The sequence below is a fragment of the Gossypium hirsutum genome, chromosome D12, assembly GCF_007990345.1.
Source record: "Gossypium hirsutum isolate 1008001.06 chromosome D12, Gossypium_hirsutum_v2.1, whole genome shotgun sequence".
Classification (NCBI taxonomy): Eukaryota; Viridiplantae; Streptophyta; class Magnoliopsida; order Malvales; family Malvaceae; genus Gossypium; species Gossypium hirsutum.
In genome coordinates, this window is record NC_053448.1 from 63,092,389 (window position 1) to 63,117,315 (window position 24,927).

General features: G+C 35.1%; 5 protein-coding genes across 9 annotated transcripts; 2 read left to right on the plus strand and 3 right to left on the minus strand.

The window, feature by feature from the left end:
• The first annotated feature begins 267 nt into the window (after positions 1-267).
• Positions 268-5,250, plus strand: LOC107939804 (anthranilate phosphoribosyltransferase, chloroplastic). 2 transcript variants are annotated; one of them, XM_016873186.2, is made up of 10 exons: positions 268-811; positions 890-1,033; positions 1,124-1,285; positions 1,413-1,496; positions 2,461-2,649; positions 4,105-4,195; positions 4,313-4,372; positions 4,519-4,637; positions 4,788-4,922; positions 5,011-5,250. In XM_016873186.2, the coding sequence occupies exons 1-10, from the start codon at positions 593-595 to the stop codon at positions 5,038-5,040; spliced, it is 1,233 nt and encodes a 410-aa protein (XP_016728675.1). In that variant the 5' UTR covers positions 268-592; the 3' UTR covers positions 5,041-5,250. The 2 variants fall into 2 exon arrangements, with proteins under 2 accessions (XP_016728675.1, XP_016728676.1); XM_016873187.2 differs by lacking the exon at positions 2,461-2,649.
• A 42-nt stretch (positions 5,251-5,292) lies between these two features.
• Positions 5,293-6,400, minus strand: LOC107939805 (glutaredoxin). The gene is made up of 4 exons (XM_016873188.2): positions 6,035-6,400; positions 5,825-5,913; positions 5,648-5,746; positions 5,293-5,511 (listed from the first exon to the last, which is right to left on the minus strand). Exons 1-4 carry the CDS (start codon positions 6,136-6,138, stop codon positions 5,429-5,431), a joined length of 375 nt encoding a protein of 124 aa, XP_016728677.1. The 5' UTR covers positions 6,139-6,400; the 3' UTR covers positions 5,293-5,428.
• An 817-nt stretch (positions 6,401-7,217) lies between these two features.
• Positions 7,218-8,967, plus strand: LOC107939782 (ubiquinol oxidase 2, mitochondrial). 2 transcript variants are annotated; one of them, XM_016873154.2, is made up of 4 exons: positions 7,242-7,813; positions 7,896-8,024; positions 8,108-8,596; positions 8,710-8,967. In XM_016873154.2, exons 1-4 carry the CDS (start codon positions 7,496-7,498, stop codon positions 8,767-8,769), a joined length of 996 nt encoding a protein of 331 aa, XP_016728643.1. In that variant the 5' UTR covers positions 7,242-7,495; the 3' UTR covers positions 8,770-8,967. The 2 variants fall into 2 exon arrangements, with proteins under 2 accessions (XP_016728644.1, XP_016728643.1); XM_016873155.2 differs by lacking the exon at positions 7,896-8,024 and having other exon boundaries at positions 7,218-7,813.
• A 578-nt stretch (positions 8,968-9,545) lies between these two features.
• LOC107939803 (uncharacterized) lies at positions 9,546-15,564 on the minus strand. Of its 2 annotated transcripts, XM_016873184.2 has the most exons (13): positions 14,933-15,564; positions 14,584-14,719; positions 14,186-14,322; positions 13,782-13,983; positions 13,368-13,606; positions 13,144-13,255; positions 12,796-12,940; positions 12,464-12,606; positions 12,157-12,326; positions 11,506-11,802; positions 11,364-11,419; positions 10,959-11,173; positions 9,546-10,750 (listed from the first exon to the last, which is right to left on the minus strand). In XM_016873184.2, exons 1-13 carry the CDS (start codon positions 15,137-15,139, stop codon positions 9,582-9,584), a joined length of 3,228 nt encoding a protein of 1,075 aa, XP_016728673.1. In that variant the 5' UTR covers positions 15,140-15,564; the 3' UTR covers positions 9,546-9,581. The 2 variants fall into 2 exon arrangements, with proteins under 2 accessions (XP_016728673.1, XP_016728674.1); XM_016873185.2 differs by lacking the exon at positions 14,933-15,564 and having other exon boundaries at positions 14,552-14,694.
• Positions 15,565-17,519: 1,955 nt separating this feature from the next.
• LOC107939788 (homeobox protein knotted-1-like 6) lies at positions 17,520-24,070 on the minus strand. Of its 2 annotated transcripts, none has more exons than XM_041107833.1 (5): positions 23,585-24,070; positions 22,991-23,107; positions 22,793-22,904; positions 17,916-18,139; positions 17,520-17,833 (listed from the first exon to the last, which is right to left on the minus strand). In XM_041107833.1, exons 1-5 carry the CDS (start codon positions 23,882-23,884, stop codon positions 17,792-17,794), a joined length of 795 nt encoding a protein of 264 aa, XP_040963767.1. In that variant the 5' UTR covers positions 23,885-24,070; the 3' UTR covers positions 17,520-17,791. The 2 variants fall into 2 exon arrangements, with proteins under 2 accessions (XP_040963767.1, XP_016728650.1); XM_016873161.2 differs by having other exon boundaries at positions 17,520-17,817; positions 23,585-24,063.
• Between the last annotated feature and the right edge of the window lie 857 nt (positions 24,071-24,927).

The window sequence follows — 24,927 nt, forward strand, 5'->3', positions numbered from 1 at the left end:
TAAATATATAATTTTAATATTTACCTCTCTTACCTTAAATTCATAAATCAAATACTATTTTATTATATGTATATGTTATTAAAATTTAATAATGAGCTTTCAATAAAATAATATGCGGATAGAAAGTGAGGAAATGGCAGAAAGGCAAATCAAAATGGTGATGGAGCAATAATGCTTTTCTTGTTCATTGATGTACCGATAATGCTTGTATGCATTAATGAAAGTAAGATCATAAACGTGGAGCGGTATGGTAAAATTGTCCACTTTAGTTTTAGGCGGCGAATAGATTCAGGTTTTTTCGGGTGTATTTTAATTTTGCCGCGCTGTAAAAAAAACTAAAAATTACTGAACCCTCCACCAACCCCAAACCGAAGCCCCTTCTTATTTCTAATTCTGATGCTCCATTTGCGGCAAAAAAATTGTCTAATTTATGGTGCATATTTAATAATTAGCTTAATCCCCACTCATGATTTTCTCCCTATATATTTGCTCCATTGCCAATTTCAATTCCACTATAGTTTTCTCAAATAATAAATAGTCAATCTTTGTGGTGGGTTTTTATTTGACTTAAAATTTTCTGGGTTCAAGAGCAATGGCGACAACAGTGTTTCTACAGCAGTCTTCTTTATTTTCTTTCTCTTCATTTACTCACAACAGCCGCCCTTTAACTAAACTTTTCGATAGTAGTACCGCAACAATTGTCCCTTTCTCTAACCGGCGTCGTTTCAGAGTTGTTTCTGACTCTGTTTCTGTATCTGCTCTGCCCACTGTTCGTGGAAACTCAAGTTCATCAGTTGGTTCAATTAACGAGGTGAGAAGATTTTATGGTGCTCATTTTTGTTTGGGAAAATCAAATGTTGATATATATATTGGGTTTTCACCGTTTCAGTTGATTGAGTGTTTGATTAATCGAGTTGATTTAACGGAGTCCGAGGCTGAGGCATCTCTTGAGTTTTTGTTAACCGAAGCTAATGAGGCTTTGATCAGTGCTTTTCTTGTTTTGTTGAGGGCTAAAGGCGAGACTTTTGAAGAAGTTAGTTCCTTTTTACACCCTTTTTTTAAGTGAATTTTTTGGACAATTTTGTGTGATCAGTTAACATATTACTTGGCTGTGACATCTAAGGTTGTGGGATTGGCGAGGGCAATGTTAAAGCATGCTTGGAAGGTAGAAGGGTTAAATGATGCTGTTGACATTGTTGGAACGGGTGGTGATGGAGCGAACACCGTGAATATATCAACGGGTGCTTCAATATTGGCTGCTGCTTGTGGTGCAAAAGTTGCCAAGGTCACTGACAATTACTCAATTTAAATCCATTTTCTCTCATTCTTTCTTTCTCCTTGTTGGGTCTATTAATGCAACATTTATTGTCGTACTATCATTGTCATACTTATTGCTTGTGTCTGTGCTACAGCAAGGGAATAGATCAAGTTCCTCTGCCTGTGGAAGTGCTGATGTATTGGAAGCTTTGGGGATAATTCTTGATTTGGACCCTGAGGTTGGTGCCTTTTTAACCATAGCATTATAGTTGCATTAATGATATTGTCATACTAGGATTAGGTCCCGCAAGTTTTTTTAGCGTGCCTTTTTTTATCATTGGAGGCATACCTTGTTTTCTGTTTCTTTTGTCATTAGTTCAATGTAAAAGCATCTTGGTGAGAACTGTTAAAGCTCTTCCAGGGGGAGTACTAAGTTTTTCTATACAATGCTTGTCAGGTTATTGTGTAGAAAGTGTTTGATAAATTATTTAACTATTCTTGTTTCTTAATTAGTTTGAAATTTTTTTTATAGGAATTCTACTCTTTAGGTGTTGCAAACTTATACTTGGTTGCAGTAGTAACCGTTGCCCATAGTCAACTGATGGATAATCTGATAGAGAATTCTATTGGAATGTTCAATATCACATAATGTTTCTTAAAGTTGTACCTAATTACTGCTTCTGTTTTTTTCCTTTTCAAAATTTTTAATAGAACAACCTGCATGTTTTAATATAATTGCAAAAAAGAGCCTATTCTGTATGACCTGTTAAGCTTTCAGTTTTAACGCTGTCTGTTCTGCTATGAAATGGAAATGTTACTTTACAAATTAATGCTTACTTTCAATCTTTGGGTCCAATTGATGTACGCTTTTTATGGCCTACTGTTGAGAATTTATGAAGATTCTTTGTTCCTATCGAGCAACACAACATACACATCAAAAACTTTTAAGGACTACCATCTACTATTACCTTCTACCAGAACTCTGCGTGGGTGTCAATAGTTAATATCATGACTGGTTGGTTTTTATGTTGTCCATGCTGCAAATTTGTTTGGTTGGTTTTTACTTCTAGATGTAAGTGGAAAATAAAGGCATTAAGTAGCTGGCCCACTGAATTAAATGAATGTAACTGTACCAAATATCTTAAATATAACCCTTCACAGATGTTATTATGGCATTGAATTTTTCTTTTCTATTTCTTGAAGGGAGTAGTGAGCTGTGTGAATAAAGCAGGAATTGGTTTTATGATGGCACCAAAATATCACCCAGCAATGAAGATTGTGAGCGGTGTTAGAAAGAAGCTGAAAATTAAAACTGTGTTCAATGTACTGGGTCCTATGTTGAACCCTGCAAGAGTACCTTTTGCTGTTGTTGGTGTTTATCATGAAGATCTAGTACGTGTTCTTTGCGCCTTATAGCATTCTTAAAAGTTCTCTCTTTTGCTCTCTCTCCTTGCAGCCTAAGAAAGTAAAGATTTCTAGTGTATTGATTTTTTCTTTACCAAAAAACTATTTTTATTTCCTTCTTGAATTAGTATCTATACTTCAAGTGACACCAACTCAGTGAAGAAAATTACATAGAAATCACTTTCATATTATAATAAGAAATAAATTGGGGGGGGGTATTTGGGTCTGTTTTTCTAATTTTAAGAAATAATTACTCACTTAGGAATCTGCTTTGTTACTTTTGTTTTTAATTTATTTTTGAATATAATAAGTTTTGGAAAAAAATTACAAAGTTTCATGGATAGATTGGGTATAATAAATTATTGTTATTTACAGTTTCATTGATATTGTCCTTGGTTGTTTCCACTATGATCACTTTGAATCTGAATCTTCTACTTACTGTTAGAGTGATGCTATCAATCTGCAAGTGAGCCTAGTTTTCAAGAATTGGTTCCATTTGACCAAACTGAATCCATTTCCATTGCAAGCCTGCAAACTTGCATTCAGGTTCTATAAAACAGACTTTCTTTACTACACTTCCCTGACCTTTTAGCAATGGGCCTTTCCCTGCTTTTCCTGTCCCTGAATTGTGATACAATTGCTGGATTGGGAATTATTTTGTGGATAGATTAAAGGCTCAAGGAGTTAGCTGTGTCTTTGCTGGCTTAAACATCTTATTGGTTGAACCTTAGCTAAAATGTCTTTCTGTTGGCAAATCCTCGGTTCATGTCCTTATCGTTGCCTATTTTCCTTGGTTATGTTTAAAGGTTCTTTGTTAATATTAGAATATGTTAGGAATTGTAATATTCTACTAAAATAATATACTGATAATGTTTGAGTTCATTTTTGGTTCTTAGATCAACGTAGTTTCCTGTCATGCAAACCCAACAAAATTATATCTTGATTTTGCAATTGGTACCATGTGATTTTCTCTGTCTGATCAATATTTGATTAAAGATACGTGTATAATTTAGGGTTCTGTCTCCAATGTTCCTCTTTTATTTTGAAAATGTACTCCAATATACGAACCTTTAGTTGCCACAGGTTTTGTGTTTCAACATCAATCTCTTTATTTTCAGGCTGAAGAAAGATATCCTGTACTATATATCGATTGTCTAATCTTTCAATAGCAAAACTTAACACTTGAGTTGTAGATATTGTAACCACGATTGTGTCCATTAACCTTCCTGATAATAAAAGTAATTGCTGATATTACAAAGGAAAAATAGTAATACATGCATAGTTGCTTGAGCACATTAAAACTGGAGTGGTGCTATACATGTGATCTTATGTTTAACTATGTTGCTCGAAAGAGTTAAAGACATATGTTAAAGTACTTGCATTGTTATGTAATTTGATAGTTTGCTCCTTTGAATTCATCACTGAGATGAGTTGTGACTGTAGGTCTTCAAAATGGCCAAAGCACTACAACGGTTTGGCATGAAAAGAGCATTAGTTGTGCACTCAGAGGGTTTAGATGAAATGAGTCCCCTTGGTAAGCTTCATTTTATTACTCCTTTACCTCGGCTCAATCATCGGCTCATGTCGTCTTTGCTTGCTGTTCCTTATATCTAAATCATTACAATCTCACAACATATATCCATCCATACAGGGCCAGGGCGAGTCCTTGATGTCACTCCAGAAAAAATTGAGAAGTTCTCATTTGATCCATGTAAGATCTTGTTTGTATTTCATGATGTTTTCTTCCTTCCTTTATTGAGACCATAGATGTATTTTATTGAATGATACACAAGATTTTGAAACTGCTGTATTTATATACTGATCAAGTTGTGCTAAGAAAATACAATGTTTGGACAGTGGAATTTGGCATTCCTCGTTGTACTCTAGATGACCTGCGAGGTGGTGGCAAGAACTACAATGCGGATGTGTTGAAGCGTATTCTTTCGGGGGAGAGTGGGCCCATTGCAGAGGCACTTGTAAATAACTTCTTTTCCTTCTTTTGTCTATGTGCCTATACGTGTACTTTTTTGCATGCCTATCATTATTTTTCTTTTAATATAAAATAATGGCATTCCGTAAACGCTGAGACGATATTCTGATACAAAAGCAAAATCTTCATTGTTCAGATCCTTAATGCAGCAGCAGCTCTCCTAGTGAGTGGTCATGTGAAATCACTTTCTGAAGGGGTAGCATTGGCTCGTGAGACACAATCATCAGGAAAAGCTCTAAATACGCTTAATTCATGGATAGATATCTCCAATGTAAGTGAAACCACTTTAACTTTCCTCCATAGTGCTTTACTTTTTGGGCTTGCAACTACGCCTCATCTTCTCTTCTTCTTCAATGCAGAAAGTGAATGAAAAAACTACAGTACAGTAAAAGCTTTGGAAACTTTGGGTCCACATTCATCACAAATCTCAGACTTTAAAAGGAACTTTATGGGATCACCATGTAACAGTGGAACATTTGAATATACCAGATAAAGAAATTTGGTTGCAAGGCTTTGGGCTTATATCCTGTTTTATTGCTTTGCTAGATTGTTCTCAAGTTTTCTTTTCATGAAATATACTTGAAACAATTTCTTTTTAAGTGTGGAATAATAATAAATTACCCAAATTAACAATCTGCAAGTACCAAATTGTTGCATATCATTATTGAAGCAGTTTTAAGTAGAAACATTATGTATTGAAAAGGGATATGAAGTCTGGTATGGTTCCACTGCAAAGAAAATTGCTTTGCTATTTATTGTGTGCAGAAAGGTTTGGTGTCAGGCATTGAGATCGACAGTCATGGCACCAGCATCTGAGAGGAGGTTCAGAAGCTGACCTGCTTGATACTTGGCAATAACAGCTGCAACAAATAAAAGAGTAATATTAATATTATAACCCAAAATAAAAACAATTGCAATTTACTTTTTTCAGGATTATGAGTTAACTAGAAACCATGACATGAACCAACAAGCAAAGCAAGGCAAAGTTGGGCTTACAATCACAGCCACCAATATGTGTTCCTGCAATGAACACATTAGGTACTGTCCTCTGCCCAGTCCACTCTGCCAGAGCTGCTTGCATTTCACCACCATCACCTTCCAAAAAAAAAAAAAAGATTTTTACAACAACAGCAGTAGTTAAAAATATAATTGTTTAAGAGATAGTTGGCTTACTTTCTTGATCCAATTCAATGGCCTTGTAAGAAGCTTTTAACTGAGCAAACAGCTGCTTAACCCTATTACAATACCCACAATAGGTTTTACTGCAACAGAAGCAAAGTTATAGATTAGAAATAGAAATCCCAAAATTTGAAGAAACGTAACCATATATAGCAGTATTCAATTCATGATTGAAGAAGTTTAAAGGAATCGGAACTTGGGTACCTGAACACAACAACGGGGGTGGAGGAAACGATGTGCTTGACCTTGTCAAGTGCCATTTGGGTATCTTCCTGGCTTAACCTGTTGGAGCTTAGAAGGGAACCCATGGCTGTTTTATATTAGGACCGGCTTGGTGGGGTGTCTTAAACGGTGAGACTAGGTGTCCCAACTATCAAATATGGAATTTGGTGGCAGCGATTGGAGTTTCCAGCTGGTCAGCTTTTGTCAGGCAAGACACAGAGTTGAGACGGTCGATGCAACAAACAGAACTCTCAACTTTCACTATTTATTTCATAATCACCACCATTATTATAGTTGACAATAAAGCAGATGCGGTGGGCTTGGTTCCAATTAGAGATGTGTTGGGCCGGCCTCAATAACCTTCCACTCGGATACTAATATTATATTACCAATTAAAAATCTTTTATCAATTGAACTTTTCTTTTAGTTGTTTTAATATTTAAAAAAATTAAATTTGACCATCAATTTTTTAAAAAGAGTTAGATTATTAATTTTTAGAGAATATTAGTTAAAATATTAAATTTTTAAACATAACAGCTTACGTGCATTTCATATTTTTTATTAATTTTTATTATATATTTTTTAGAAAATTTAAAGTATTTGTTGACATAGTATATAATACCAATAATATCATGTCACATGTATATGTGGGCTATCATGCATATTGTTATGATAACATCATTAAAAATTAATGTTTTAGCTAGTATTTCTATTAAAAAAGCGATTTGATTCTATTTTAGAATAACAATAGTTAAATTAAACTAAAAAAACTAAATTGATAAAAACATAGATATTGAGGACTAAGTTTATCATATGAAAATAACAAAACGTTAAAGTCAATAGAGTGCGAAAAGGAAAACCAACAACGTCAATAAACTTAAAAAGACTAATCCTGCAATTTAGATAAAAATAAGGAGTATTCGTATATTTAACCGGACTATTTATACCTAAAAGAATTACTCAAATAAAATAAACTAATTATAAAATTATAGCGAGATATTTACTGAAATTAAAATAAAAGATAAAAGACTATTTGCATACTTTTAAAAATTGATGTAACTATGTAGTTTTTAAATTATTAAATATATACAAATTACTCGAAAATTGGAAATATCTAACGCTTGATGCCCACGCAAATGGACTTGGTCCCCAAGAAACGCATATGTTTATTTGAGGAAGAATCGGTTTTGTTAATAAAAAATTAATAGTCCCAGTGCATCACCATCCACTTCAAAGATACCTTTAGACGTCCGTCTTCAAAGTACAGCTGTACGCATACATCTTTGCCTAATTTATATGCTCCCTCCCCATATAAAATACCAAAATATCAAATATAAACCTCACTTAAACCCTACAAAGTGATACTAATAATTAGTTGAAACAAAAAAGCTTTCGTAGTACCAAGAAAAGATACCTTGTTTTATTGATCTTCAAGTCTTGAGGATGATGATGAGTCGTGGTTACACCAGGTTAGCCAGCTCCATGTTTACAATGGTCAGCCCTCGATTCTTTTCCACAGCAGCAACACGGGGGGTCCTTTCCAACGACATGGTGAAGGCTCCCGCTGTTGGACTTGGAGTGCGCTGCAGGAGCTCTATGGCGGCCATAGGTGGTGGTGACAAGGAGCAGGAGAAGAAACAAGCAGTAGGCGGCGGCGGCGGCTCCGCCAAGGATGACAAAGAGATCGTCAGTTATTGGGGCTTGGATCCAACTAAGGTGTCCAAAGAGGACGGCTCCCCATGGAAGTGGACCTGCTTTAGGGTACTATAAATTGGTCTTTTTCGTGCAACAGTCTTTTTATATATAGTATATATAATTTTTTTCAATGGGCCCTTTTTTCCAGCCATGGGATACATACCGGGCAGACTTGTCAATAGATCTGAAGAAACATCACGCACCGGTGACTGTGCTTGACAAAATGGCTTATTGGACTGTCAAATCTCTTAGATGGCCTACAGATCTTTTCTTTCAAGTATATTTCTTGATATATATTGTTTTACGTACGTACGCATGAACATGATTACAATATTATGTATGTTTTACGTACTGGTACAGCGGAGATATGGTTGCCGAGCAATGATGCTGGAGACAGTGGCAGCAGTGCCAGGGATGGTGGGAGGAATGCTATTACACTGCAAGTCATTAAGGAGATTTGAACACAGTGGAGGTTGGATCAAAGCACTGTTGGAAGAGGCTGAGAATGAACGTATGCACCTAATGACATTCATGGAGGTGTCGGATCCTAGATGGTACGAACGTGCCCTTGTATTTTCTGTGCAAGGTGTATTCTTCAATGCTTACTTCTTGGGGTATATTATATCACCTAAATTTGCCCATCGAGTGGTGGGATACCTTGAGGAAGAAGCAATCCACTCTTACACCGAGTTCCTCAAGGAGTTGGACAATGGTAACATTGAAAATGTGCCAGCTCCACCTATTGCTATTGATTACTGGCGCTTGTCCCCTAACTCCACTCTGCGAGATGTTGTTTTGGCTGTGAGGGCAGATGAGGCACATCACCGTGATGTTAACCATTTTGCATCGGTAATCAATTAACATCCTCACTAGCTCTAAATTTCACTCTTTTTTCCCTCCATTCCTAGCTAGTTAATATATCTAAATAACAATTGTTGTGGTGTATGTATGTATGTATGTAGGATATACATTATCAGGGACGTCAGCTGAAGGAAGCTCCTGCTCCGCTCGGTTATCACTGAAAACTGCCTTGCTTGCAACTTCAATTCACACACATATATATACCTCTTCTTTTTTTTCCTTGTAATCAATAATTATGGTTTATATACAGTCATATATGATATGAGTGCTGGTTCCTTTATTAATTCAAGAGAGGTAAAATCAATAAGAAAACCATTTTGTAAATAAATAAGAAAAAGAGTTTGAAGTATAATCTTACGTTATACTTTTAGAAGTTTTTTGTTGGGATGCTTGTGTGGGGGTCTGATTTTTTTATCCTCTTCTGGTGTTGTTTTAAGAAGCTTCTTCTGTGTATGGTATTTATTATTAATAACATCTTAATGGCTTAGGGAACGCCCCCCCCCCCAAGTTTGAGGTTTTTGGTGTGTACAAATTATCTGTAATTAGGACCTGAATAGAAAAAAAAGAAATAAACTCTATATGTAACTAAAAATATAATTAATTCTCATATACTTTAAAATAAAATATATGAAAAAGCTTGAAGAAGCTAATATGGATTGACTCAACTAAATGAACTCTTGTCCTATTATGTATTTATGATCACTAATCTGAAATTTAGATAAATTTGAATCGCCTACCCGCGACCCTGTTAGGCCCTACCAAATGGGTTCGTGCAGGCCTTATAGTGGGGGCTTGCAAGGAGAGTTTGCGATTACAGTTCGTATATACCCCCAACAGTAATCATATGTATAAATATTCGATTATCCCCTTCAATTAACGGAAAAAAAGTCCCATTTAAATTATCAAATAAAAGAGTTTGAAGAATGGGGTTGTCTCAGCTATACAATATATATAAATATAAAAAGTCAAGTGGTTACATTCTTGGGTTGGACGCAAAAATGGCTTCCAAGTCTTTGTACAACCCTTTTGATTTGGACTTTGACTTGTAATCTAAAGAGGAATCTAAAGAAGAGCTGCCACTCCTTTTTGTTCCCCACAATCCACTCCATTTGCTTTTGCTGCTTGAAGGATCTGTTGGAGCTTTGCTTCCATCTTTACTAAAGCTAGCCTTTGCCATTTCCCTTAGTTGTCTTGGCCATGCTCTCTCTGAACTGCTGCTGTTCCTATCACATGGTAAACCTGTTGTACTTGTATCCATGCATAATCCAAATACTGGGAATGTGCTCTCAAAGCTTTTCATCAGTTTCTGAGGGACGAAATATAGGAGAAACCCGACTGATGCTATTTTCAAACCTGTGAAGAACTTGTTCTCACTGGTGTCTAGTTGCTTTGTTTGTTCATACAAAGCATACCCTTCAGCACTCATTTGTGCTAAGAACCCAATCAGGAATAAAGTAAGCATGAAGATACCGATTGTAGTCGAAAATTCCTTGTCCAACAGAACGAAACAAGTAGCAAACATGGCCACCTCACACGAAAGAGAGATGATCTCAACTAACTGTACCTTTTTCTTTATGAAAGGCTTCTTCAGAACAAGGAAGAATAGCTGAAAAGAGGTAAGGCATAGCAAGATAATTATTGGAGTCTTAGATGAGGTGTTATTATTATTCAAGTAGGCACCTGCTAAAATTCCCAGTGTAGCTCTTCTTGCAGATTCTAACATGGTGTAGTATATTCTGAGTATTCCAAACAATTTCTGAATAAAAGGTGCTTCAGCATCTTCTGTTTCATCATCTGAAGCAATGATAGGACCACCTTGCCTGCTGAGATTGCTACCGGATATTTGTGAGACCATATATTTCGGAGGACCTCTTAAATCTTCGAATAGAGGGCCAAACATGGTTAGATAAACAGAGTTGGCTTCATTTTTCCAAGTCCACTGGCCTCTTTTCCCAGGACCAAGAGTCACTCGGATGAGTTCTTGATACCAGTGAAATTGCTGACCTTCTCGATGGACTTCCTTGTATTGAAGCAGCTTTCCAAATGTAATTCCGACCGACAGGAACAAGAATAATGACAGCAGTAGGAAAGCCACAACACCAAGTAACAAAATGCCAACTACAACTCCTGATGGTGTTCCTCCTTTAATCATAAAAGTTCACAAAATGAGCGACTAAGATAACCAATATGTAAATATGTCATGAATTCACTTTAGTATTGATGCAAATCAGTACTGCCTCCTACAGGATTTGGTATTAGGAAACAAGGATGTATTGAAACAAGATTCAATGTAAAGGATAGCAAATATAAAGCTATGTAGCAGTGGAGGGGAAGTTTTTAATTAAGATACCTGCAATTAGAGCAGCAGCAGCCTGGCAGATACAAGGTAGTGCAACAATTACGAGAAATATCTCGAATCTAGGAAATATGAGTGCTCCATAACTCCCTTGCTTTTCGGAATCTCTCTTCTTGTATTTGAGAATGAAAAAGAGAAAAGCATGCAACAGTATCAAACTACCACCAATTACAGCTAACCAGAACATGCTTCTATCAAAGTTCCTCCACCTACTCAGATGAGATAAACAGGATATATGATCAATATGTGAACAATCACAGATACAAGGCATGGATTGTTTAATTAAGCACATATATCCATAATCACCAAAGTAGTATTTGAGATGTTCTTTCAGCAAGATCCATTTAGAAAGTGAAGAATTTGTTCGATACACTACAGAAAAAATGCTAACCAACTTACCCATTTGAATGCAGTCCATCCGAAATATATTCTGCTTCTGGTATAATGCTTTGGCTCTGCTCAATTAAATGCACATCTGTTACTTGAAGGTGTTCTTGTAACCTATGATATTTTATAATGAGAAAAAACAGTGATTTCTGACCTCAAAAAATGATCTGTACTCTACTGGAGTAAGTGGTGAACCATATACTGCAGCTGCTATTTTGTTCGGTTGAAAACTACGGGAGATTACCCTATCATAAGTTCGGGAAAGGAAAGAATTTGAAGTTCCGGTGGGGCTTGAACCCATCATGACTGGCTGAACATGCCCAGTTTCCCATGGGAGACTAAAATAAGGAATGCTCCACTCTATACTCCTTGCAAATTCATAATATTCCACCGGCAATGTTACTGGTAACCACCTAGACAGTGCAAAAATCTGAATGTGGCATGCACTTCTCTGTAGAAAAGAAAAACATAAGAATAAAATTGTTGGTAACATTTTTTTACATATACTTTTTAACTTGCTAATTATGAGAAAGCATCAATATTCTACTCCACAATCCATACATGAAACTTTTTGTTGGTCTAGAACTCATGAAGCTTAATAAATTAATAAATGACTGATTAAAAACATGGGGAAATGTTTGTTGGCATGAAATCTTATGTATGGTTAAGGAAAATAGAAGGAAAAGTACCCAAATCTGTATGGTCCTTCTAGTATGGCACATAAGAGTTATGCATCATGGTTTCATGGCGAGTTATGTAGCGTGGAGATGAACAATAAAAAGCTGAGAAGTGTGAGGTATCTTACAAAGAGAATCCTTGTAGGGTCAGAAGACAAAGATGAAGATGGTCTTGAAAATGCCCCAACCGATTGAAGGCTTGCAGTTGACATGGTCAGAAGGCCAGCGGTGAAACAGGTCAGCAAAAAAATGGCAGTTACAAATATGGATATCACAGAAGAAATTACGGGTATAGTATCTGCATAAAGTTTGTGTAACAGACATTAGATTAGAGAGACAAAAAATGTTCAGCAGCCACAACAACCTCACGAATTTAAAATTTTCAGACCGATTGAATTAGTAACAAGAAAAGATTAAGTGGAAAAGAATCCATACAGTGCCTGACTCGAAGAACATTAGATGCCAAATTTTTATTTCCAGCAACATCCCCAGTTACATTCTCAGGGACACTGACAGAAACAACATCATCATCTGCTTGTATTGCTGCTGCATATATGCTTCTACTAATTTCATGGAAGCTGGAACGTGTTCAAAGCAAGGAAAATAAGTTAGTCCATTGCTGATAAATAACATATTTTCAATCTTATTTTCCTTCAATAACATGCAAGCTGAGAGCACAAGTACATATTTATTGAATTTAAGTTTCTTTCTAAGCTGTTCCTTATTTTCCTACATAAACCAGTACATAAAGGCCTGTAATTTCTTGCCTCTGCAATCGACCTCCGGAGATGGATATCAATGATGAATTAAATCCAAAAACAGGCTTCATGAACTTTATCGAAATTGGTATGTTGTGTTCTCGTGTCCTCATACGACATGTTGTGCTTAATCTCACAGCAGTCCTCTGAGAATCTAAAGATTACATCAATATCCATATCAGTAGGCAGTTGTACATCTAATTAATAATATCATCCACAGTTAATGTTAATTAACTCCATGAAATATAGAAAAACTCTCCTTAATGAAGAGAAATGTGGAAACACTCAAAAGTAAAAGTTCATCCTCTATGAAATATGAAATTTCTTTATCATTTGCTTTAGAATTGTAACATGTACCGTAAAGGAAAGTAACAGGTGCAACTGGAGAAACCAGGGTCCCTTGTCTGCTTATTGTAGAGTTTGCATCGAAGCTTATTGTTATTATAGCAATATTGGATATATTAGCAACCTGAACGGAAACAATGAAATTAAAAACAAAAAGGCAAAACATGAATCTACATTAATGAAGAGTCAAAGAGACAATTAGGTAAGTGAGGTAACTTTAGAACTGACTTACTAACCATAAAGCCGAATCTACGATTCCCGTGGTTTTCTCCCGTAATAGGAAGAAGTGTACCCTTACTAATGCTCAGAGAACTTAGAATCTCTGTTGATGAATTGAGAATAGGAGCTGAGAAGTATAGGTACACCTTAAGGTTATTATAATTATTAGTTGCCTGAATTGTTCTAGTTTCACTTCTTAGTTGAAGCAATTTCTCAGGAACATGAGCCCTCAGATCAACAAATACATTTCTTTGATCTGCGAAATATGACCAGCCGTAAGCATGAAGTTAGAAGTTAGAAGTTAGAAAATATAGACAATTTAGGAATAGTTTTGAAGGAAATTTAATATGACATTTATAGACACTAAATGTGTAATAATAATAATAATAATAATAATAATAATAATAATAAAACAAGAGAAGAAAACTCGCCATAGTGCACATAGAAACTAGAATTTTGTGATCTAGCAAAAGGGTTCCCAGCAGCATCAGTGCAAAAATTCGTATCCATTACCAATACCAGTCTTCCATACCGAGAAGCAGATGATATGCTCATAAGAAGCAAATACTTGAGGTTTGGCTCCACAACGGTGAGCGATGATGGTACAACTTGGCCAGCACCATAAACAAGCAACTGCCAGGAGATGTGTTAGATAAGAGGAAAAAAAACAACAACAAAATTAATGACCTTGTGAGCATACATTGCTGTTGATGAATTAGTAGATGGAAAACAAAGGGGGTTGTGCACTGATAAACAACGATAACAAATGCACAAAGCACGAGAAGAAAAAACAACAAAATTTAGAAATTTAAAAGGTTTAAGGCCATCTACTTACATTGCAATCATTGACAGATGAACATCTAAAACCTCCGCCACCAGAACAAGATTCAGTGAAAGAAATATTTACAGAAACATTTAGAGCATTTGTGAAAGGTGTTGATGAGGTTATATATGCAGTGGGAGGGACTGTGTCTGCAAAAAGTAAGGTACAATTGAACTTAGTTAAGGACACTATAATTATTCAATATTGGAATAGCTGAACAATCTAAATATAAAAAAACAAACAGAGATGATTTAAAATAAAATTTGAGGCTAACACATTTCATTTCTAGTCTGCTGAACCATGCTTTGAAGAGTTTCATGGTATGAGCAAAGTTGATTATATAACAGATTTATGATAGATAGGAGAAAAGATGATTACAAATTATAAAGAATAAAGGAAGGTTTCTTAACCAACAGTCCAATTATAGCTAGTGCAGGCAGCTCCTTGAGAGCCATTAACGCAGACCCCAAATGAGTGGTTTCCATCTTGCAAGCCTGAGTACAATATCTTTCTACCTCCACAATCTGAAGCAGAGCCGTCATCCAACTGCATGCATGGCATAATATGAAAGGAATTAGCTTTAGAAAAAGGGATTTCAGGGCCCCTTTACCACTAATCCCAAAAAAAAAAAAAAGGCAATTCCTTTTATCTCATGCTACTTTGTAGCAGGCTACTCCTTGGATAAATAGAATACAATTACAAACTGCAAAAAAATCAAGAAGTGGAGTTAAGCAAAAGTAGAAATCATAAGAAGGCAACCTTGCAAGTGATGCTACAATCAGAGCAAGTGACATTGGCAGCTCCAAGAACTTGAAATACAAATTTGGCTGAGTTGAGGTGTGAAAATGGATGAGGAGCCTTAAAGAACTTTAAAGTGAACTGAGAATCATCACAGTTGCCTTTGAAACTCAAAACAGAAAATACCAAAGAAAGCAAAATCAGACATGACATGTTGAAGAAACCCATTGCAGAGGGGGACTCCAGAGTCTCCAGACTGAAGTCTCAAACACGTAAAGTAGAGGTTAGATTTCATTAGAAAAAAAGAGGCATTGTGGTGGGGTCTAACTACAACGTTAAAACAAAGAAATGAATGCACTAATCATAGATAATAAGGGTGGGAAAAATGTGGTGGAGATACAAGGAAAAGAGAAGAAAGAGATTTTAGAAAGTGAGTGATTGTAGTGGTTAATAAATTTCCCAGATTAAGCACAATGCACATGAACCTGACACTCTAGGTCAGGTCGTGTTTCGTGAGATAAGAGAGATTCCCCCCCCCCAAAGATTTGTTCTAAAGTAGGGCACACACATCTACAGTAATTATTCACTGCTGTTTCCCTACTGTTACAAGTCTTGATGTCAGGAGGGGCCTAGTGAATGAAATTATAATTTTGTTGATGTATTTCTGGGTATGTAATAGACATTAAACTGTCATGAATATCCATGGTGAATTCAGTAATGTATTTGCCATACAGCCTAATAATGGGGAGCTGACGTCAAAAGAAGGCGTTAACAGTGTGAATTAGTGTATAAAATTTTCAAGAAATTATATAGTAATAATCACTTGTAGAATTGAATTCAATGCTATATTGTTTTCCAGTTTGCATCCTTGAATTTATTTGTCAGTGTTGATAAGAATTTTGTACTCCACTTTGCCTCTTACATAGGGAACTTTGACTCAGTAGAAGCAATTTATTATTTTTCCTTCAATGGAAGTTGATCATTTGCCAATTCTTTTTCATAAAATTTACATTAATAATTAAATATATACACCAGGATACATGCAGCATATAATAACATTTGGATTCATAAAAGTTGAGCTAAGCGCAAAACGAGATTATTGTTTTGAAAATAGGCATATATCGCAGAAATCAAGATTTTAAAATAGGCAATTGCTTTTCGAAACTGATTCAGGGTACCATCACTTTCAGCAATGAATTTAAGAGAGGAAAAAAGGGGGGTTTAACGAACAACGAAGTGTAGGCGTCGTCTGGTCTGTTCTGGTGAGTCAGGCCCCACAATAGAGTAGGAAAAAAGGCAAGAAAACAAAAGTGAAATTGAGGGTTTCCATCATGCAAAATTGACAAATACAGCAGCAGTTTCAAATAAGATGAAGGGTTATTGAAGCTCAACCTCAAATACATTATCTCTTTTGGATTTGGCCTTTCCATTCTTCTCCCATCACTCTGTCACAAGTAGAACAGAGAGAATATGTATCACACATGCCAAAAAGATGAGAATAACTTTTACAATGAAGAAATGGGACTCGTATCAGATGGAAACAAAACAGGGCAAACCAGCAAGCTATATTCAACAAGTGAAGTGTTAATAATAATAAAAACACCATAGGTTAGGTGAAACATTATTAATATCTTGAGAATGGGATAAAATACAATAACTAGCAGACAATATGATAGCTATCCAAGAGGACCAACACTTGGAACAACTGGCAAACATACATGGCTTAGCCAACTATCCAATCAAATCATGTGCAAGAAGAGGCCTTAAGCCCTGATGCTCTCTAGTATAGGGTGTATTGAAGTTTTCAACAGAAACCCAAAAGTACTTCAAGCTCAACCTACTACCACTAGGACAAACTCTCAGATCCTTTCAGCCCATATCTCTTGCGTATATCCCTTTTTTTTTTTTGGGGGGGGGGAGGATATTTCGAAAAATACTGAATGGAGTTATTGAATAATTCAGTATTTGACGGAGAAAAGTAGCAGCAGTACCTGACAATAGCTCAACTATATCAGCTGCAGCACAGGAATTGCTCATACCCAAAAGAAGAAAAAGGAACAAAGGGACAGTTTCAGGCCCACCAGCAGCAGCTGCCACTTGCCCCTACTCTCACAAGTGAATGCTTGCTGCTACCCTCTCAAATTGCAAACAACAACTAATTCCCTGATTTAAGTACAGAAAGTTAACTCTGCTACATACCTTATAACATCTTTAAGTGCTCTTTTTCTCGGAAAATTTATACTAATCACACTTGATGATTTCCTTAGTGAAATAAGTAATTGACAGGAGAGCATAGCATAGCTCTGGTTTTTAATGATTGATGTATGAGTCCCACTGGACACAAAAGTTCCATGTATAATTGTCATATATACTTTCCTGCCATCCTTAATTGGAAATAACAAAGATTGCATATGTATATACAGGCAATACATAACCAAAATAATAGGTTTGGTGTCAACTCAGATGTGGTCAAATGTAGCAAACCTCACTTTTTAGCATCCATAATTGCAACTTGGACCTTAGAATTCTGGAATACTATATATCTCAACAACAGAATTTGAGCTTTTCAAATTCTCTTAATTTGATCCATTTTGAAAAGGGACAAATATAGAAGAATATTGTCTATCACAAATATTATTAATTTCAGTTGGAATGAAGCCAGACTAGAGCACCAATTAAAATACACGTTGAAACGTTTTGATAAACATAAAAGTTGAGGATGAATAATATACAGTGCGAATCCCACCTTATACATTCATGGAAAACGGTCCATATAAATTGTCCATAATTGCGATTTGCATGTTCCCCGATGGTTTCCAATGTCGTTTCCTTTGATTTATAAACCAGTTGTTTATCTGTTTCTGGTCCAGTCCTGTTGCTTCAGCTAGACCAACCTTGTCTGCTTCCTGTGTGATTGAATTTCTAACAATGATTTTTTTTTATTTTTCTAATTGGATTTATTAAACACTAATCCATGAAATGAAATGAAGTCTCAAGGATTTACCGTTGGATATGGCCATTTATAGTGAAGATCCCACCAGTGAAGCAATATTTGCCTTGCATCTCTAGGTAGTTTGCCTTTCTTTTTGTGTTTTGAAAATTCATGCTTAAGTGTACTAATATAACCACTATATTTCTCCAAGAGTTTGTCTTTGAGTTGAGGGTCTCCATTTTTGTGATAACCATGGGGTACCATCTCACCTCCACTTAAGTCTTCTTCCGATGACCCTGTAGATGATCAAATCAGCACAAAGCTTACCCCCACAAGAGGCACCACTATATAACATGTTCTCATTTAAACAAAACATTCTAAGATACCAACAACAACAAAAAAAAATAAACAGTCGTGCAGCTTAAATTCCACTAGGAAACAAAACTAAACACATTCAAGCATTGTTATAAACCTTCCCCTAACTCTAACAAAATGTGAGCTAAGTTATCAAAAAAGGCTAAATGGCAAAAACCCAAAAAAGTGCAATCTCACAGCTCCCACACTAGGAGGCCCAAGTCCATCAAAAGCAAACCAAATAAATAAATAAATAGAAAGGTCCATTATTACTTTGTAGGTAAAAGACAAACCCAAATGAGGCTGAAGACAGAAACCACATGGAGGGGGGCAAGAATCCATGCCATGTCCTACTTTTTCATTGTCTAGATAAGAAAAACTGCAGAGGAAGGGGGAAGATAAAAAGATGCAGGCTAAGTTAGGTCGTATCCAAGTCAGAGCTAAGAGTGGAATTATTTTTACACAGCTCTGGGACAGTTAGGGTACAATAAAAAAGAAAAGAAAAGAGCAGGAGAGAGCGGTGCACCGTGCAGTGCAGTGCTGTAGTAACTAGTAACCCGCAAAGCACGCACTGCTTTTGGAGTTTTGGTATTTCAAACTTCAAAGCTTCTGTCAAACACTCTCTCAGTCATGAGTTTTCAGTTGAGACAGAAAGTTCAACCCTATGTTTAAGTTAAGTAATGCTTTTATTAAGCAGCCAGCCAGCTTGACAATTCCCACATCATAGGGAAATGGGTAAACTTTTCTTCTTACCCCAGGAGATGCATGGCATGGGGCTACTATGTCGACGTTTTCCTCTGTAACCTAAGGAATTGGCTACTGCAATTTGCAGCGGTAACAGCGGGGGGATCATCTTTCCTCCTTTCGCCTCTTTTCAATTATTTACTTTGTTCTCCTCTAAAGCTTTAGTGGGTACCAGTAGTAGTTACAATATCTCCCATCTTTCAGCTAAAAAGTTCAGTTTATAAAATGGGCATGCCATAAAAGAAAAAGAAAGGTTTAATATGCTGATGCAGGAGACCAATGATCTAAAAGAAAAACATTTCATACATGACTGTTCTCAGAAAAGAAAACAAATTGGTTGAGTGGATGAGTCAGAGAGAGATTCTTACGACCTCCAAACAATGACACGAGACATGACCTTATTTTCATTTCGTGCCTGACAACTGAAATATATGAAGGCATGAAAAATTATCATACATATATAAAATAAAGCTGTAGATAGCCCTGGTACTATTGTATACCACTCTTAACTCATTTATAGTAATACTATTGCCTATTGGTACAAAAACTCTTGCTATGCCATGCCAAGCAAAAGCAACTACTCAGCTTTGGACAACAATCGTAAGAGTAGTTTATGACGTCCCTCAAAACTTATTTAAATAAAACAAGGGAACAAACCATTGCTTTCTTTTATTATTATATCCTCCTAAACTTATGCAAATAAACCATTGCTTTCACTAAAAAATCTCATGTACACTTGTTACATAACAGACACAAATTTCCCTGCAACCCACGAAATCAATCAACCTATTTTATCTATGAAAATAAACAGTATAGTTGGTGTTACTGAGAAACACAAACGAGCTTAAATGGCATTTCTAGAACAAATATATATACACTCAGAGATGAAAAAAAGGAAGTCGTCTTTCCTAACTTGCTGAAAAGGTTGCATAACATACAGCAAATTGGGTTATAAAAGAAACTACCGGAGGAGTGACAGTACTCAAAACCCCTATTAATCTCCTATACATTTATGGTTGTGTAAGTGTGATAAGGAACCCTAACTCAAAAAATAGACAAGAATGCATAAAAGAACCTTAAGGAAAAAGGTTCAATTAATATTAAGAGAATTATGGATTAAAAGCATAATGCATGTTGAGATATGTCAATAATCATAAATGACCATAATTGAGCGTATGCATAATGCATGTTGAGATTTGTACAAAACAATATAATACATCTACCAATTTGCAAAATAGGGAAATCCTTACACTTCATAATTTTGTAAATTATGTTGTTTTGGAAATATATATATGACTAATACTTAATCCCCTTTACCAAAAACATATTGAATGTTACTTGAATTATTGAATGTTACTTGAATTAAGGGTTATGTTACTTGAATTTAAATGTGAATATCAAATATTATTTAAATTTAAATGTGAATATTAAATATGAGTATATATGATTAATATAATATGATTAATTATTTTTTCGATTCATCGGAAAATCACATCGCATACCCATATGTGAAAATGTGTCTCAAACATGGATATACTCCAAGAAAAACAAAAGTCGAAGCGTATTAAAAGGGTAACATGTGCACACCTACAGCGTGGTATCTATCCACTAGAAAAGCAAGTAGTGAAGGGATCCTAATGTCGCAAAAGAAAACCCAAAGAACCACTTAATCATGCAATTAGCAGAGAAGGTACATAAAGCCTGCCAATGAGCTTCAAGAGATTTAACCGATCATATGCTTCAACCAGAATGTGTTGTTTCAAGAATTGAACTTTATTAGGTTCACGCATGCCTGTTCCTATAACATATATTTATTGCTAGTTCTCCCCATCATATCCTCGTACTCAAACCAAATCCATAAACTCCGAGCTGCACAACTAAAAGTAGCATGCAATAAAGTACCTTTCTCTTTAACTGATGCTAAAAATAGCTTCAGACAATACAATATGGGTGCCATTGTCGCCTTGACCACACAAAAAGTATTAGTAAACAAACACTTTGGAGACAAAGTCTATCTGTACCAAGTGCAAAAGACTATCAACAGACTGTTTTTTAAATAACAAAAATAGCCTTAAAAGTAGTAAATCAGCATCAACTAGTTCAATTAAAAGGAAATGAAGATTGGATCAATTCCCCCACAAAATCAAAAACAATATTTTGGAAACCTAACACTTGGTACTTGATCTGTTGATATTTTGTGTTTATCACAAGATTCTATTAGTCATCTATGATCTATCTGTATAGAATAGATGATGAGGATGCTTATAGAGAAAGGGCGGTTTCTTTTACGTCTGGTTTCATTTTATACCCCACAAAGCTGCCTGAATCTATTCGTTTTAAGTACAAGGAAACATTTACCAGTTCCAGACCAATCTTTACAGTACTAGTGCAGCTCATGCACTGCACCATCAAACAAAACTGAGACATCATAATAGGACACTGCCATTACAATTATAAAGCAAAATGAAGCAAGTGATAGAACCATATGCATGTGCCTACACAGCAAAAACAAATAATTGCTAAACTATCCCATAAAATAAAAAGGGGGGACGGGGGTATTATTAGTGGTTTTATTTTAGGATGCTCCACCAATATTGGAACTAAATAAGAAGGGGAAAATGTTTGTAATGGCTATTAATGTGTGATAATCATTTAAGAGTTGCATTCTCGGACAATATTTCATAATTACTTGAGGGTTGCATGTTTGTCCTAGTAAAAAAGATGTATTCCATGAGCCAACGAATGCCTCAGCTTATGCACTCTATATTTCGTTAGCAAGAAAAACTTCAAAGTAGAAATTTTCACCTTTTGAATGCAGTATAAAGCAAAATGCGGTTAGGAGTAACCATAAAATATAAAGAAGAAAACCCGTTTCCCTTCTCATACTTACTGATTATATTAAAAAATGAACAACCATTACCATACATATAGGACGATTAATCTTGTCTCTGTATTTGCTAGTAAGAGACTAAATACAATCACAACACCCTAACTAATAATATAAGCCCTTCATGTACAGGAAAGTGTTTAACATCCTAGTTGAACTTGTTATGATCATCTAGGAAAATTAGCAACTATCTTAATTAAACACATACGGTATGTCCCATAATCTAAGGTAGCCTTCACGGTCAGAATTGGAGATAGACTTTGATATTATTTTTTAACAATTAGGAGTGGAGAATGGAGTTACTTAGATTGAATCCAAATTTTCATGCCTACAACATGATATTCTTACTACTAAGTCAAGAGTTTATTGACTAAACTACACTATTATTAAACATCATAGATATATACAAGTAATTAATTCTGCAAGGTTAAATAATAGAAACAATATTGAACTTAGATATCAAATTAAAAATAAATTTAAGACATTTCTTATTTATTTTTAAGCACTATTAGAAGCAAATCCGAGAAAAATATGTTTCTAATTATCACTGGTAATGAACAGGCATATTTTGAAAATTAGAAACATTTATTTACTTGAACAAAATTAAAAGAAAAAAAAGTAGCCTTAGCTAAAGAAAACAGCTCAATATTCCTTGAGTTCATTCAAGGCAGGCTGCTAAAATGCACTAGGTTTTTCTACTAACTTGCGCCTATATGACATCATGTAACTGGGAGATCTCCTTACACATGGTAGAATAACAGGCACAACTTAGCAAGATGGATGCTTAAAATAAAGAAAGAAAAAGAAAAGAAAGAAGAGCACAAAAACCAACAAACTGGTATAGAAAAATCGAAAACTGAAACATACTGCAAAAGTGAATAAAATAAGAAAGAAACTGATCTTCATCATATATAATAATTAAGTTAATGCTACTTGAGAAAATAGTATAGTAGTTAATAATTACCATTGCAGAGATGAGAAAGCTGCACTTGAATATTGTTAAGAAACGTGGTGGCTTCATCAAATGGCTTTGACAGATCTGATTTGAACTTCACCAACATTTCGCAGTAAGTTTCCTTCAAAAAATTTCAAGTCACGGATTCAAACAAAGGCCTGAAAATAGATGGATGGTTTTTGAGAGTAAAGGAAGGAAAGGGAAGACCATGAAGTGATCAAGCTGGGGATCCGCATCCACGCTGCACGGAACTAAGTCTAAGCCTCTTTCACCGGCTCCGCCCGTTTCATCTAACATTGTCGCTATCCCCGGCGGTGTTCCCAACTACATCATGTGAAAATTAGTATAAGAAAAATAATTAATCTCTTGCTTGCAAACTGAACTATTGTACAAGATGATTCAAGCTATAAAATGAAACTATAATCAACAAGTTCAAAAAAGAATAAGAGGAATAGAAATCCTAAAGACGGCGGGAAAGTTGATGCATGTTTAGAGCTAAGAAGTACTGGTATTATTATATAATAAGAGAAAAAAATTTAGCAAGAAGAAGAGCACATGCAAGTGTTAAAGCTCATATAATATAATTATTAAGAGTAAACTTATTAAACTGAAACCAAACCTGAATTCATAAGCTTAGCAGAATCTAAACTGCCAAAAGTAACTATAATTTTGTTGCAAACGAGGTAGATATATTAGGAGTTATAATTAGTTAGCCTTGTAAAATTCACGGTAGATATACGAACGAGGGGTTTTCTTCCTCAGCATCCAAACAAATAGTATTATGTTGAATTAATTATCTACCTTGTGGCAATCTATATGAGCTTGAAGTAGTTTAGGGTAAAGAGGGTGAGAGGCAATTTTAGCCCTAATAGCAGTACTTGAAACCCGGTCATCTTCAAAACCAGCTCTTGGAATCTCAGCAATCACTGAATCAGCATCGGATATCCCAGGTGACGACCCAGATAACCCAAACACGTGCTCCTCAAAGGCAGGTGGCTGAGTCGAGTAGTTTACAACAGGAAGATAACTGAGTACGTTCTCCGGTTGGGTTGTCTCCATGGGGTAAACAACCGATGAATGATAACCGTAGTGTTCTTCCATGGTTTTGTTGGATTAATTGCTTTTGTGAGGAAGACGATCGATGATGAAGAAACAAAAGGAAGAAATAGTAGAGATGTGGAAGTGGAAGTATAAGGAACCGTTCGTTTTATGTAAGTGAAAGAGATGAAGAATCTGAGATAGTGATACAGTGGCAAGCTTTTTTTTATTAAGGAAAAGGGAATAACATGAAACCAGCCAAAGGCAATATTAGACAAGAAAAGATGGGATAATTAAAGCAATATATAATTAATAAAGAGAGGACATAATTATTCGAATTTCCTTCAGCATTTTATAAATTATTGATTTAAGAATTAATCATTATAATAGCCTAAAGAATTAACTAATATTTTTAATATCTTATAATAAAAGGATTGTAATTGAAAATGGTTAACGTAAAAATCAAACACAATAAAATAAAAGTCCCTCATTTTCTGAGGAGTTAGAATGATGTTACAGAGCATGTAATTAAATATGTTGTAATAAGAAACTCTCTAATTATTTGAATATCTGTCGATTTCAATAAAAGATACGTTGTTATTCCGTTTAATATGAAATGTTGATATAATTGTTTTTTTAAATCAAACACAATGAAAATAGTATAATATAAAATGGGAATGCTGCAACGTCCAATCACAGTTCAGTTAGTGCAACATTAAACTAATTAACACCGAGGATCAAAATGTGGAATCCCACTTCACTGTCTGTTCCGTAAAAATATCATAAACTCAATTTTGCTAATTTTTATATATTAAATTACAGAGTAAATTATTTTTTAAAATAAATTTATTTTTATTGTTAAAATTTTATATTTCTATGTTGACACGTGGCACGTTATGTGTAATTATTTAATTATTTTGTCAACCACGCCCGCTTTTAACAAGAAGAATGAATGAAATTTTAACTAAAATGATTAATTTGTTCTTTCATGTAACTGAATTGATTTATACATTTTTTATTAAAAAAATTACAATCAAACTCTTAATATAAATATTTCTGTTAGAGTTGTGTGACTCAAATTCTAAGAGATTGCTTGGAAGTTAAGT

Bases quoted from the DNA above. Each gene is read 5' to 3' on its own strand.
- LOC107939803 (XM_016873184.2), bottom strand. From the start codon at position 15,139: ATGGGTTTCTTCAACATGTCATGTCTGATTTTGCTTTCTTTGGTATTT. The intron at 13,607-13,781 runs GCGAGTTTTCTT...CATATTTCGCAG, and splicing joins TAGTTTCTATGTGCACTATG to ATCAAAGAAATGTATTTGTT. The intron at 13,256-13,367 runs GTTAGTAAGTCA...GTTTCCGTTCAG, and splicing joins ATCGTAGATTCGGCTTTATG to GTTGCTAATATATCCAATAT.
- LOC107939804 (XM_016873186.2), top strand. From the start codon at position 593: ATGGCGACAACAGTGTTTCTACAGCAGTCTTCTTTATTTTCTTTCTCT. The intron at 812-889 runs GTGAGAAGATTT...TCACCGTTTCAG, and splicing joins CAGTTGGTTCAATTAACGAG to TTGATTGAGTGTTTGATTAA. The intron at 1,034-1,123 runs GTTAGTTCCTTT...GTGACATCTAAG, and splicing joins AAGGCGAGACTTTTGAAGAA to GTTGTGGGATTGGCGAGGGC.
- LOC107939782 (XM_016873154.2), top strand. From the start codon at position 7,496: ATGATGATGAGTCGTGGTTACACCAGGTTAGCCAGCTCCATGTTTACA. The intron at 7,814-7,895 runs GTACTATAAATT...CCTTTTTTCCAG, and splicing joins GGAAGTGGACCTGCTTTAGG to CCATGGGATACATACCGGGC. The intron at 8,597-8,709 runs GTAATCAATTAA...GTATGTATGTAG, and splicing joins ATGTTAACCATTTTGCATCG to GATATACATTATCAGGGACG.
- LOC107939788 (XM_016873161.2), bottom strand. From the start codon at position 23,884: ATGGAAGAACACTACGGTTATCATTCATCGGTTGTTTACCCCATGGAG. The intron at 23,108-23,584 runs GTAGATAATTAA...CACATGATGTAG, and splicing joins CTCATATAGATTGCCACAAG to TTGGGAACACCGCCGGGGAT. The intron at 18,140-22,792 runs GTAATTATTAAC...GATCATCTACAG, and splicing joins GCTTTCTCATCTCTGCAATG to GGTCATCGGAAGAAGACTTA.
- LOC107939805 (XM_016873188.2), bottom strand. From the start codon at position 6,138: ATGGGTTCCCTTCTAAGCTCCAACAGGTTAAGCCAGGAAGATACCCAA. The intron at 5,914-6,034 runs GTACCCAAGTTC...CTTCTGTTGCAG, and splicing joins ACCCCCGTTGTTGTGTTCAG to TAAAACCTATTGTGGGTATT. The intron at 5,512-5,647 runs GTAAGCCCAACT...TATTTGTTGCAG, and splicing joins ACATATTGGTGGCTGTGATT to CTGTTATTGCCAAGTATCAA.